This window comes from Temnothorax nylanderi, unplaced genomic scaffold, assembly GCF_030848795.1.
Source record: "Temnothorax nylanderi isolate EJ_2023f unplaced genomic scaffold, tnyl_v1.0 TNYL_tig0468_pilon, whole genome shotgun sequence".
Taxonomy (NCBI): domain Eukaryota; kingdom Metazoa; phylum Arthropoda; class Insecta; order Hymenoptera; family Formicidae; genus Temnothorax; species Temnothorax nylanderi.
In genome coordinates, this window is record NW_027249530.1 from 25,197 (window position 1) to 39,169 (window position 13,973).

The 13,973-nt window shown below is 41.0% G+C and overlaps 1 protein-coding gene and 1 pseudogene across 1 annotated transcript in view; one reads left to right on the plus strand and one right to left on the minus strand.

Annotated features, from left to right (window-relative positions):
- The window catches only part of LOC139783092 (venom allergen 3-like), a 54,219-nt gene that overhangs the window by 8,746 nt on the left and 31,500 nt on the right, over positions 1-13,973 (plus strand). The window contains exon 2 of the mRNA XM_071722218.1: positions 12,162-12,332. Within this exon, the coding sequence (XP_071578319.1) occupies positions 12,162-12,332 (171 nt within the window). The remainder of the gene's footprint in view (positions 1-12,161; positions 12,333-13,973) is intronic.
- Positions 6,791-8,956, minus strand: LOC139783095 (uncharacterized; annotated as a pseudogene).

The window sequence follows — 13,973 nt, forward strand, 5'->3', positions numbered from 1 at the left end:
TATCGCCAGATTCTTGTCCACAAAAGCGATGTAAATTATCAAAGAATCTTATGGCGACCCGCGCCAAACGGGCCCTTAATAGCATATTTATTGCTCACCGTCACTTACGGTAATGCAAACGCGCCAAACGTCGCTCTTCGCGTGGTCGAGCAAGTTGCCGAAGACGAAGGCGCTGATTTCCCTTTGGCAGTTCCGGTATTACGGCTTCACACGTACGTCTACGACGCTGTGTTTGGCGCCGATGACATACCGCTCGCGCTTCAGACGCGAGATCAACTAATTTCTCTCTTGAAACGAGCAGGATTTTACCTCCGAAAATGGGCGAGTAACAATCCCGTATTGCTCGAAGGCATCGATCCGCAGGATCATGGCCTTGCCTCCGCAAAAACGCTCGAATCTGACGAGCGTCTCAAGATACTGGGTATCAAGTGGCATCCTCACACGGACGTCTTTCAATTTGACGTCACGCTTGCAGAGTCGGTTCCCGACACGAAGCGCTCAATTCTTTCGACAATCGCTTGAATTTTTGATCCTCTTGGGTGGATGGCCCCAGTGGTCATCACCGCAAAAATCATGATGCAGCAGCTCTGGCTTCTTCGCTGTAAATGGGACGATGTAATCCCTGATGATCTTCTCCGTAAGTGGAGAGATTACTATACTCGATTACCTATACTGCGACAAATCGTCATTCCGCGTTGGACCGGTTACGGTTCCGATACACTCACCGCGGAGATTCATGGGTTTGCCGACGCCTCCACCTCCGCATACAGAGCGGTTGTTTATTTAAAAGTTACGCATCTTGACGGAACAGTCGAGATTACGCTACTTCTATCGAAGTCGAAAGTAGCACCGCTCAAGCCCATGAGTATTCCTCGCTTAGAGTTGCTCGCCGCCGTTCTGCTCGCGCGGTCTATCGCCGCCGTGCGATCCGCGCTCACGATTACTATTCAGATCTACCATTGTTGGACAGATTCAAAGGTCACTAAAGCCTGGCTCTCGCAACCACCCTCACGTTGGAAAATGTTCGTCGCGAATCGGGTGCATGAGGTTCAGACCCTCCTGCCAAACGTCGAATGGCATCACGTGCCATCACAGCAAAACCCTGCCGATCTCGTTTCGCGGGGCGTCAAACCGGAAAATCTGATTCAGCAATCTCTATGGTGGACAGGGCCTGACTGGCTCAAATTATCGGCAGATCAATGGCCCTCCGAGCCTCAATCAAATTTGCAAGAATCGCTACCGGAAGAGCGAGCGCACGTTTCCGTGCACCTGGTGCACCCTTGCCAACGATGGGAGCTCGGAGACAAATTCTCCTCGTGGAACAAGCTGGTGCGCGTCACCGCTTATGTAATGCGATTCGCTCGCCGCGCTCGCGAAATGAGTTGCTCAAATTCCGTCAATGCGACCGCAAAACCCGCGTCGATATTACTTCTTCCGGAAGAAATTAATCTCGCGCGCGAATTCTGGCTCAAGAAAGTGCAACAAATGTTATTCCCCGTGGAATACGCTCAATTAGAGTCATTAAATCGAATTTCGAACAGCAGTAAACTGCTACCGTTAAACCCGTTTCTCGATAAAAACGGACTTATTCGCGTCGGAGGCCGACTCCGCAATTCTGCGTTTCCGGACGACAAGAAACACCCGGTCGTGCTCGCTGCACACCCGTTAGTTACCGCGCTAATACGCGAAACTCATATCCGTGCCCTCCACGCTGGGCCGCAATTCACGTTGCACCTGCTTCGTGAACACTACTGGATCTTGCGCGCGCGTCAAACGATACGAGCTGTTCTCCATAAATGTGTCAGATGCGCTCGTGAAAGCGCCAAAGCCGCGCACGAGTTAATGGGCGACCTGCCCTCGTGTCGCGTCACGTCGACGCCTCGCGCGTTCCTACACTGCGGGATAGATTATGCCGGACCAATACAGGTCAGATCTACTCCCGGTCGAGGACACACATCAAGAAAGGCGTACATCGCGGTGTTCGTCTGCATGACCGTCAAAGCTACTCATCTGGAGTTGGTTGGCGATTGTACGACTCCCGCGTTCATCGCTGCATTCGATCGATTTTGTGCACGTCGCGGCGTTCCCAGTGATATGTATTCGGACAACGCTACGACTTTCCACGGCGCTCAACGCGAAATCTCCGTCACATGGAGTGAGGCCATTCGCGATTCGAATTTTCAAAGTAGCCTAGCAACCCAAGGCGTTCGGTGGAACTTCATTCCTCCGTCCGCGCCGCATTTCGGCAGTCTTTGGGAAGCGTGCGTCCGCAGCGTCAAGTTTCACATGAAACGCGTCATCGGGGCGCACACGCTGACATTCGAGGAGCTAAGCACGCTCCTATGTAAAATCGAAGCGTGTTTGAACTCGCGACCGATCGCTCCCGGTTCAGACAATTTCGATGATTATAATTCAGTGACACCGAGTCATTTCTTGATAGGATCGGCGCTGACAAGCGCTCCCACCCCCTCGTTGCTTGAGGAAAAGGAAACGCGTCTCACTCGGTGGCAGCTACTTACACAGATGCGCGACAGCTTTTGGAAGCTTTGGTCAAATGACTATCTGCATACATTGCAGCAACGCCCCAAGTGGCGTCAAATTCAGAATCTAGCTCGAGTCGGACGCTTAGTACTTCTGCGAAATCCTCTCGCTCCTCCCAGCAGATGGGAATTGGGAAGAATCGTCGAGTGTCACCCCGGCAACGACGGACTCACGCGAGTCGTCTCGGTTAAAACAGCGCGATCCACGTACAAACGTGCCGTGGTCAAGCTATCATTTTTGCCGGTCGATATAAACACTCCGGAGTGACATTCCACGATGCCTATACGACAATAAAACTTTGTAAATACTTGTAAATATTCCTATGTATCATGTCTTATGTAAATTGATCATTCTAGTTTAAGTTGTTTCAGCACTCGCAGTGCTCCGCATGGCAAGCGGCTCGAGATCAACAATTCGTCACGGCGGGCGGCATTGAATTGTTGCGAATTGTTATTCGCGGCGGGCGGTTATGTTCCGTAATTTTCTCGCGATCGCGGATCAATACCGTACCGGTAACGCCATCCGTCAGTCGCCCTCCGAACGAAGGGATTTCGCGCCGCTCCCCCCGTCAACCCTCACCGCGAGGTCTCTCGCGGCACGTATCGATCCTGTCATGCCGTGATCGCATGATCCCGGAAACGCAGGTGATTGGTCGATACGCGTCGCGCAAAGGAAAGCTCCCGAAACACGAGAGTTCGCGGTCAGTAGCTAAAAGTACTCCGGTTCACGAGGTCGTATACCGTCGTGCTTCCGTTAACGTACCCCGGTTCACGCGGTCTCAAAAATACCGTCGTGCATCCGAGTTTACTGCTCTGTCAGAGCACCGCTAATTATCGCGCCGTTCGTGCGTGCTGCAATTCGCTCTCGCCTTTGCGAGCAGTGAACATTCGCGTATAAGTCACCCTGCGTGCCTCGCCATTGTGCGCTCGATCATCGTGATTGAGCCGACTTTTGTGAACATTCTCGCGTCTTGTGTTACGAACAAGTGCGACTGCTGTATAACGCCTCAAGTGCGTTCATCGCGTGCAAGCTACATTGCGCGTTTTAATTGCCATCGCCTCCGCGCTCTACGAACACTTTCGTATCACGTGATCAGCGCTCATCGAATCACGTGCGCGCCGAGTGTCGTGCTCAAATGAGAGCGCGGCAACCAGCATTTGTATTAACCTGACAATTAAACGATATTTGTGCATTTCTCCCAAATCAAGTGTCTCATTCAAACCGCACGTCGGATCCCTGTCGGGGTCGACCCGGCATCTTACGCTAATTGGCGAATCGGAGTTACGCCCGGAAAACATAAAAATTCGCCAACAATCTCGTAGCCTACAGTGGCCTACATCCAAAATCAAACGAATACCCACACAGCAAAATATATCTGAGATATAGCCAGATATCTTTATGCCTACAATTTCAAGTCAAATCTGAGATATCTTATTTTCAGATATTTATAGAATATCTGCAGGACATCATTACTCGATATCACATTATATCTTTGAAAAAGACATCTCTGCAACATTTGCATTCAAATATATGGCCGATTCATAGTTAGCTCTTATATTTTATAAAGATCAACCCAAGTTTATTCATAGCCAATAAAACAATTCGAGAGGACTTGGACGCCGTACCGATTCGTCCCGGCGAAAGCCACACGCCGCGAGGGAACTTAGAAAATTTTCACTCGAGCGGCGCCGGAAGTAACGACCGCGGCGCGAAAGCAACATGCCGCAAGGGGACTTAGAAAATTTTTGCTCGAGCAAGCGCTAGTAACATGCGCTGCCGCGATGCGGCTACTTGCGCCAGTACCTTCTCGTAAGCAAAAATTCTTACGCACTGGAATAAAAGGCGAGCCTGTGAGATACTTGGCTCTAATATTTTTCGTGATACTTCCGAGATATCATACAGAGATGACAAAATGCAAAATATTGGAATAGTATCGAAGCATAATTTTGAATTTATTGCGAATTCTTATGAAAAAAACGTCTTTTATATCTGAAGAAGGACTCAGAATTGATAACATAAAAATAAATTTCTTATGAACTCTTAAGAATCATTTTAAAACAGAGAATAAATACGGAAAAAGAATTAATTTCATAAATCGAGAATTTAAAAAGAATTCTTCTTTTCTTCTTGCTATTTGGGTTGTATATAACATATCTGCTTTTAAATGAGGCATAGATATCCGACATATATGCAGAATCAGATATCATATCTGAGATAAAATTATCACGGCTTTTTATAATCTTGGAGATATGTCTCTGAGATATTCTTATGATATCTTGCGCAATCAGATATTCCGTTATTCAGATAGGGGAGACCGGGGCTAAGCCGACAACGGGGCAAACTTGACACTAGGCTTTTTGCCAATTTAAATCTATCGTAGAAACTTGCCTTTCCTACTGTAAATGCGTCTTTATGTGCCAGTATTATCAACGGAATTTGGTAACATTCTGAGTTATAGTGTAATTTTTAACGCGACATAAGCATTTTTGATAGTGAAAAGTAATTTTTCTGATCTCTCGAAAATGTCTACTCTTTCATCGAGCTTTACTCTTGCGAATCTACCGGTAAGTGATTTTGATGGGAAATTTGATGCTCTATATGAATTTGATAATCGTTTTTGGATATTTTCAAAATTTTCATGTTTTTGAAGTGACAAAAGTGAAAAACAACGTCCGGGGCAAAGTCAACACCACGCCGTTTCGTCGGCTCCCAGTAACAAACGATGCTTGTCATGCAGCCGTATGGCTCATGACAAATGTATGCGCACGTCCGATCGCGAGTTTACCTGCATTAATTGTTTTTCAGACATGAGTTTAGATGAAGATAATTGAAAGTTCAACAATTTTTGTTCTCATTATTTCAAATGATTGTTCTAGCTACTTTATTCCGAATTTTTGTACTTTTTAAATACACAATAAACAATGTATTTTCATTTTCAGACAGTAAAAAATAAGTTCCAGATCAAATTGTGTCGATCAGACAAAGTGTTGAGTTTGCCCCGGCGGGGTGTCGAGTTTGCCCCGGCATTTTTCAATTCGAAAATTTGTCTTCGCGTCACTTTTTCTTTCCTGGCGGCAAAACAAAGCGACGTACAGCAAAACTTCCTGAATCAATTTTGTACCTGAAGAAACACTCTTTAAATATGTACCATTGAATTTGCCTAAAAATTTTAATTAAATATTAAAAATTGCCTTTGAAAAAATAGTGTCGGCTTAGCCCCGGTCTCCCCTATCTTCTCGATATCTTGGTGATATATTTTGCTGTGTGGTAATACTATGTTTTGTGGCCTTTGCAACTCATCAACTTTTATCTAACTTTGTAAGTAAGATATTTTTTGGTGTGATGCGTACTTTCTGAAATAACAGCTTGTAACACTTTAATCCACCTTGTATAATATAAAAAAGAAAGTATTTTATTTAAATTATGTTTCGTCTAAATAAAAATTTTTATTTCTCCTTTTTAGAAATCAATATCGTTAAGATTTCTTTATTATTATTTCATTTAATTCTTGCCTTGCTTAGGATGACTTCCGTCAATCCTTACATAAATTTACAAACATATAACATAAATTTTACAAATATATAACTTTCTCTTTTACATACATATATATTATACTAGCTGGTTACCCGGGCTTCGCCCCGGAGGACATATGTAATAAGACACGCAAATAGTCTCTCTCTCTCTCTCTCTCTCTCTCTCTCTCTCTCTCTCTCTCTCTCTCTCTCTCTCTCTCTCTCTCTCTCTCTCTCTCTCTCTCTCTCTCTCTCTCTCTCTCTCTCTCTCTCTCTCTCTCTCTCTCTCTCTCTCTCTCTCTCTCTCTCTCTCTCTCTCTCCTCTCCTCTCTCTCTCTCTCTCTCTCCTCTCTCTCTCTCTCTCTCTCTCTCTCTCTCTCTCTCTCTCTCTCTCTCTCTCTCTCTCTCTCTCTCTCTCCTCTCTCTCTCTCTCTCTCTCTCTCTCTCTCTCTCCTCTCTCTCTCTCTCTCTCCTCTCTCTCTCTCTCTCTCTCTCTCTCTCTCTCTCTCTCTCTCTCTCTCTCTCTCTCTCTCTCTCTCTCTCTCTCTCTCTCTCTCTCTCTCTCTCTCTCTCCTCTCTCTCTCTCTCTCTCTCTCTCTCTCTCTCTCTCTCTCTCTCTCTCTCTCTCTCTCTCTCTCTCTCTCTCTCTCTCTCTCTCTCTCTCTCTCTCTCTCTCCTCTCTCTCTCCTCTCTCTCTCTCTCTCCCTCTCTCCCTCTCTCCCTCTCTCCCTCCCTCCCTCTCTCCCTCCCTCCCTCTCTCCCTCTCTCCCTCCCCGTAAAATTTTATCCCTGCTTCATATACAATTTTTTAAAATTCGGTCAATTAATTCCCGAAAAATTGAAAAAATTTCGGTACCGGCTTCCAAAAAGATCGGTAACAAAAAATTATACACTTTATAACACTTTCCGGAAAAGTCTACCCCTGTTTGATCTATAATTCTTTGAGATTTGGTCAATCATTTCCCGAAAAATTAGAAAAATTAAAAAAATCGGTTTCCAAAAAATCGGTAACGAAAAACTACACACTCTATAGCACTCCCCGAAAAATTCTACCCCTATTTTATATGGTTTTAATACAAATTCGGTCCGATAGTTTTTAAGTTAAAAACGCACAAACATACACCACCCGTAAGAATTAAAAAAATTAAAAAAATCAGTTTCCAGAAAATCGGTAACGAAAAACTACACACTCTATAGCACTTTCCGGAAAAATTTTACCCCTATTTTATATACTTGTGGTAAAAATTCGGTCCAATAGTTTTTAAGTTAAAAACGCACAAACATACACTACCCGTAAGGATTTTATAGATTAGTATAGATTGGACCGAATTTGTATTAAAACCATATAAAATAGGGGTAGAATTTTCCGGGGAGTGCTATAGAGTGTATAGTTTTTTGTTATCTATTTTCTGGAAACCGATTCTTTTTATTTCACCACCCATAAAAATTAAAAAAATTAAAAAAATCGGTTTCCAGAAAATCGGTAACGAAAAACTACACACTCTATAGCACTTTCCGGAAAATTCTACCCCTATTTTATATACTTGTGGTAAAAATTCAGTCCAATAGTTTTTAAGTTAAAAACGCACAAACATACACCACCCGTAAGGATTTTATATATTGTAATAGTATAGAAGTATAGATATCACTTCGATCATCTTAACTAACTCCAAAACTAATTCAACATTCTAACTGTCTTTCAATTTCCCTTCCTACTCCTCTCCCTCTATCCCATCCCTTTTCTCCGCCTCTTTTCTAACCTTTTCTATCCATTTCATTACTTCTAGTCCTTTTAATTCCTCTCCTAAAAATTATTTTAACTGTATCTCGCTTTTTGTCGCTTTACATTCTTTTAGTATATGTTCTATGTTCTCTTCTTTTTGGCATATTCTGCATCTCCTATCCTCTTCCTCTCTCCAATGTTGACTGCCTTTCACCTCACTCCCGCATCTGTATCTGGCTATTAACATTCTATCCTTTTTCTTCTTCTGTCCTAGTAAATACTTTGGTAACTCCTCTGTTAAAATCTCTTTAGTTACTATTGTATCTTGACTCGTTTATCTTTATCTGTCTCTCCTCCTTCTCTTTTTCCTCTATTCTCTTTACAAAATTCTCCGCCGCTTTCCGGTCCTCTGCCTCCATTTCTCTCCTCAGCTGCTCTTTCTCCATTCCTGCCCTCTCTATCAGTTCCCTTCTCTTCTTCTCCCAATTACTTTCCTCTTTCCTTGGCCTGCTCCTCTCTAGATCCTTTATACATGTTTGAACTATTTTCTTCTCTGACTGTCTCGACTTCTCCTTATACTTTACAGCTCTCCTTATTGCCCTCACTTTTATTTCCTTTATTTTGGCTTCTTCTGATATTATATAATTCGGGGTTCTTCTATCTAATCCTAAAATCCATTTAACACACTTTCTTTTTATCACATCTAATCTACTGTCGTATAGCCACCCCCATATTTCAGCTCCGTATAATGCCACGCTTTCTACCAGTGCCTCGAACATCTTCATCCTTTTTCTAAAATCTTCTTTAAATATTCTCTCTCCTATGCTCCATGTCCTCTTCATCGCTATTGTAGCCTTCTTCAGCCTATCTTTTATATGATTCTCTGCTCCTCCATTTTTTTGTCCCCAGATACTTTATTTCTTTGACCTCCTCTATGTTTTCTTCTCCCCATTTTCACTCCCTTTTCTTCCTTCTTCCCCTAAGCTTTCTCAAACACCATTATTTTTTATTTCTCTGGACTCAAACTCAAACCCTTCCTTTCCAAATACCTCTTGAACCTCCTCATCATTTCCTTCAATTCTGCCTCTCTCGTCGCCATTAACACTACGTCATCTGCATATGATATTGTCCAGAATTTTTCTTTCCCTATCACAAAACCTCCGGCTTGTCCTTTTTCCATTCCTTCCTCTAAATCCATGATGTATAAGTTGAATAGGTTCGGGCTCAACGGGCATCCTTGTCTTAGTCCCTTTTCTGTCCAAAATTCCCCTGTCTTCTTATCCCTTATCTTCACTACATTTTTCGTTTCTTTGTATGTCTCCATTATTCTTCGTCTCAAGTTATCTTCAATTCCTATCTTCCTCATTGTTTCATTCAATTTCCTTCTATCCACTTATCGAAAGCTGTTTTGAGATCAATAAAGAATGCAAAAACCTTTCCACTCTTCTTACTCAGCTCCTTATTCGCTACATAGTTTACCGTGTATACTGCATCCATCGTTCCTCTGTTCTTTCTAAATCCGAATTGCACTTCCCTTAACTTAGACTCCACCTCCTTCTGCAACCTCGCATTTAAGATACTTGCATATATTTTGTACGCCGTATTCATTAAAGGTGACTCCCCGGTAATTTTTCAGGTCGTTTCTCTCTCCTCTTTTATGTATTGGACTAATCATACCTTTATTCCAATCTCCCGGTATGCCCTCTCCTTTCCAGATTCTGTTGATTAACTTCAGGAATTCTTCACCTACATCCTTTTGCATAAATCTCCACGCCTCGTTCTCAATCCCGTCCTCTCCTGTTGCCTTTCCCATCTTCAGTTTCTTTATTACTTCAATCACCTCTTCTCTCGATATTTCTTCGACTCCCTCTGTTACTTCCACTCTCGTGCCATCCTCTTCTCCCTCGTCTTCTATGTCTAGCACCACTCTTTCCTTTGTCCCTCCTAACATTTCCATGAAGTGGTCTCTCCACTCATCCATTTGTATCTCCTCGTTTATCCCCTTAGTTTTCTTTTTTCCTGTATTTATTTATATACTTCCAAGCTTCCGCTTTGTTTTTAATGTTCCTCATCTTTTCTTCTTCCTCGCTTTCATGCCTCCCCTTCTGCTCCTTACACCATTCCTTGTGCTCCTTTCTTTCCCTCACATACTCTTTCGATCCTTCCCTTCTTCCAATCCCTCATCAATCTCCTCAATCTTCTTTTCCTTTCCTTCCATTCTTTATTGTACCATTCTCTTCTTCCTAATCTCCATGGTATTATCCTTTTCTTATGCTTCGTGATAGCCCCTCACGAAAAAGTAGTACTAGCAATCAGTACTCAGTCAGTACTGAGTGATCCGTACTCGTAGTATTAAGAGTATTAGTATGTTAATACTCATGAATACTGCAGAATGGTCAGTACTGTGTCTGTCAGTGCTTACAGTACTGGCAGTACTACAAACAATAATACTCATTAGTACTTCAAAGTATTGAAGTGGTCAGTACTTTATCAGATTAATATTCGGAGTACTATCATGATAGATCCCTCACGAAAAAGTAGTACTAGCAATCAGTACTCAGTACTGATTGTGAGTGAACAGTACTCGTAGTATTGAGAGTATTAGTATGTTAATACTCATGAATACTGCAGAATGGTCGGTACTGTGTCTGTCAGTGCTTACAGTACTGGCAGTACTACAAGCAATAATACTCATTAGTACTCCAAAGTATTGAAGTGGTCAGTACTTTATCAGATTAATATTCGGAGTACTATCATGATAGTACTGCCAGTACTGTAAGAAAGGCACAGTACTGACCATTCTGCAATATTCATGAGTATTAACATACTAATACTGTCAATACTACGATCACTCAGTACTGAGTACTGATTGCTAGTACTACTTTTTCGTAACGTATCTTGGAAATACTAAATTAATAAAATACTAAATTAACACACTAAACTATCAATATGACGTTATTTTGATATCATCTTGACTTTTTGTTCTACTTGGATAGTACTGCGCAAGTACTGCGCCTGTACCACACGTTAGTATCTCACGTATTCGATAAGTACTAAAAGAGTACTGGAGGGAGTACTGGTGGGAGTACTGGAGGGAGTACTGGGGAGAGTACTGGGGGGAGTACTGGGGGGAGTACTGGAGAAAGTACTGGAGGGAGTACTAGAGGAAGTACTGAAGGGAGTACTGAATGAGTATTGGATGAGTACTGGGAAGGAGTACTGACGAAGTCAGTATGGTCGAATTTAGTAGTACTTTGAGTACTTATGTCTCCAGTACTTTCACCAATACTTTTTCCAGTATTAAAATTAGTACTACTTTTTCATAAGGGATACTCCATAGATGATGTTTTTGTATCTGTCTCTCTGTTGCCGTCAGATCGTCATCCATAAATATCTTTCTTGCTCTTCCTATCTCCTTCCTCTTTGCTATTATTTCTCTTTTATCCCCCCATCTATTGAATCTGACTAGCGTCATTTTGTACTCTCCCCGGCCAATTGCCTGCATTTCGTCCACTTCCACCTTCTTTTTGGTGATTTCTTCAAGGAATTTCTCCATCTTCTCTTTTCTTTCACCTCCATTTTCTACTTTCATTCCTTTTATAATTATATTATTTTTCCTTTTTCTCCTTTCAGCTAATTCGGAGTTTCTTTCCATCTTCTTCATTTTTTTCATTAGTTCACTGCTCTCTAACTTTTCACCTCCACTGTTCTCCACTTTTTCTATTTTCTCCTCCAGCTGTTTTATTCTATTTTCTAAACTCGCTTTTTGCCCTTCAAAAAGCATTTCTCTCTTTCTATATTCCTCCCTCATGTCGTGTATCTCTTTCATTATCTCTTCTTTATCCTTCTTTTTTTCTCTCTCTTGTTCATCCATTTTCGCTAAAATCTCTTTCAGCATTTTTTCCGCCTCCATGCCTTCTTCTTTCTTTTCCTCTCTTCTTATCTTGTTTGGCGACGATCTTATATTACTCTTTTTTCTTTACTAAAATTTTCCAGTATTTCTTTTTCGGCTTTTTCTGCTATTTCTTTTTCTTCCTCCTTCCTCTTTTCTTTACGTATTCTATAATTGATTCTTGGCTTCCTGTCCTATCTCTTATTCTTGACAGCTCCACCGCCCTCGTGGGTCTGCCCCCTGTAATTCTACCTTTTTCTATCGTCCTATTCTCCTTCTCTCCTTTCTTTGAGTCACAGAAACAAAGTCGCCCCACGGCGAATGAACGGCAGATAAGTTCGAAAAAACACTGACGCGTACGTTTGACAGGCGTGCTTCTCTCTACTTATTCAGTCCCGGAAGTCTCGTTAAGATTTCTTAATAAGAGAATTTTACCTATATATTAGGAATGTACTCATATAACTAATTTAATTTCACAAAATCATGTCAATAGTCATCAAGACCAGCGGGAGCATGCGGACAGGTATCTAGTGTTGGCCTTAGTGATGCTGAAAGGAAGGCTATAGTAAATAAACACAATGAACTGAGACGAAAAGTTGCGTCGGGTCAGGAAAAGAGAGGAAACCCAGGTCCGCAACCTCCAGCGGTTAGAATGCCAGATTTGGTAACATAATACATATAATATATTATTACAGTAAATTAAAAAATAATATAATAATCGGAAAGACATTGAATAAATACATACATTCTAATTTACTTCGAGCAATTAATTTTTATTTATATTCTTTAGAGAGAAGTAAAATTAAGGGGATCCTTGGAGCGACGGCATGACCGATATTTATAGGTATGATTTTCTTCGAATTGGCTTTACAGATTTGAAACCCCTTTTCCGGAAATCCAGAAATCCCACACGTTTAAAGTACATACAGAAATAATGGGTGGAGTGGTAAATTGAAGACTAAAAACTTGAAAAAATTGAAAAAATTATATTTGATACTACTTGGTTTACCTAACCTTTTGTACCTAGAGCTGTCACTTCATGGAAACTTTCGTTTAATATACGAATTATATAGCTTACGTGTACAAATCGAAAGTACCCCACTAATCGGACTGGATCAACAACGTTGAATCATTGAAACTAATGTAAGATTAAAAGCCTAATAAGAAAGATTTTCACTGATCGCAGATTTTATGCATGTACACACACGCAGTGTACATGGCGTTGCAATCTGACAAGGACAGATATCTCGTAGGATCTCGTTGGATAAGGACAGAATGATCAAAATAATCGATATTTTTAATTCCACTTAGATGAGGGCGCGCTTTCCCGTCGGAAAGCGCGCCCGGAAAGCCGTCGGAAAGGCGCGGAAAGCCTTTCCGGCCGTCACTCCCAGGATCCCCTTAACCGCGGTAGCTTTGGCTTAAAGATTCAATTGTTTCTTATATATTATTTTTTTAAATAAACTAAAAATCGGTGTAGTGACAATTAATATTAACGAACATTAATTCAATTGATTTTAATTCCGCAAAGCAGTTGAATATGGTAACATTGTGTTTGTCTATATAGATACATGCCTGCTTGTGCAGATACTCCATTGAAATAATTATATTTATTCCTAAAAATTTTTATTAATGTTGATTTCTACGGTTGACAGATACTTATCATATTTGTTTTCTTAGTGCCCATCTACAATAGGTGTTTTAAGCCCCAAGCCCTAAGAAATTGACCAATCAGAGTCAATTATTCTCCTCAAATTCAATTGTGATTGAACAATTTCTTGAGGCTTAGGGCTTAAAACACCTATTGTAGATGGGCACTTATTATCTCGATTGTTATGGAGGTTCTAGGGTTGAATATGCGCAAAACGTTTGCAGAATATTCATAAAATATTCTTGAAATATGCATAACATATTGTAGATACTTCAAGAAAATCACGAAATATTCTATAAATATTGGAGAAAAATTTCTAAAAAGTTTTTATTAATGTTTTCCAGAATATTTATATAATATTCCAAAATATTCTTTAAATATTCCTAGAATAATTAAAATGTTTTCAATATTTTTCCTAAAATGTTTATAGATTATTTTAAAAATATTCTACTAATATGTAAAAAATATTCTATTAATATTCTGAATATTTCATGTACATCGCAATGTTTACAGATTATTATCGAAGTATTCATAGCAATTCTAGAAAAGTTTCTCAGAATATTTATAGCACATGCTATAAATGTTTAAGAATATTAACAAAATGTTCTGTATTCCAAATATTCTATATTTGTCAAAATATTTATAGAACATTCT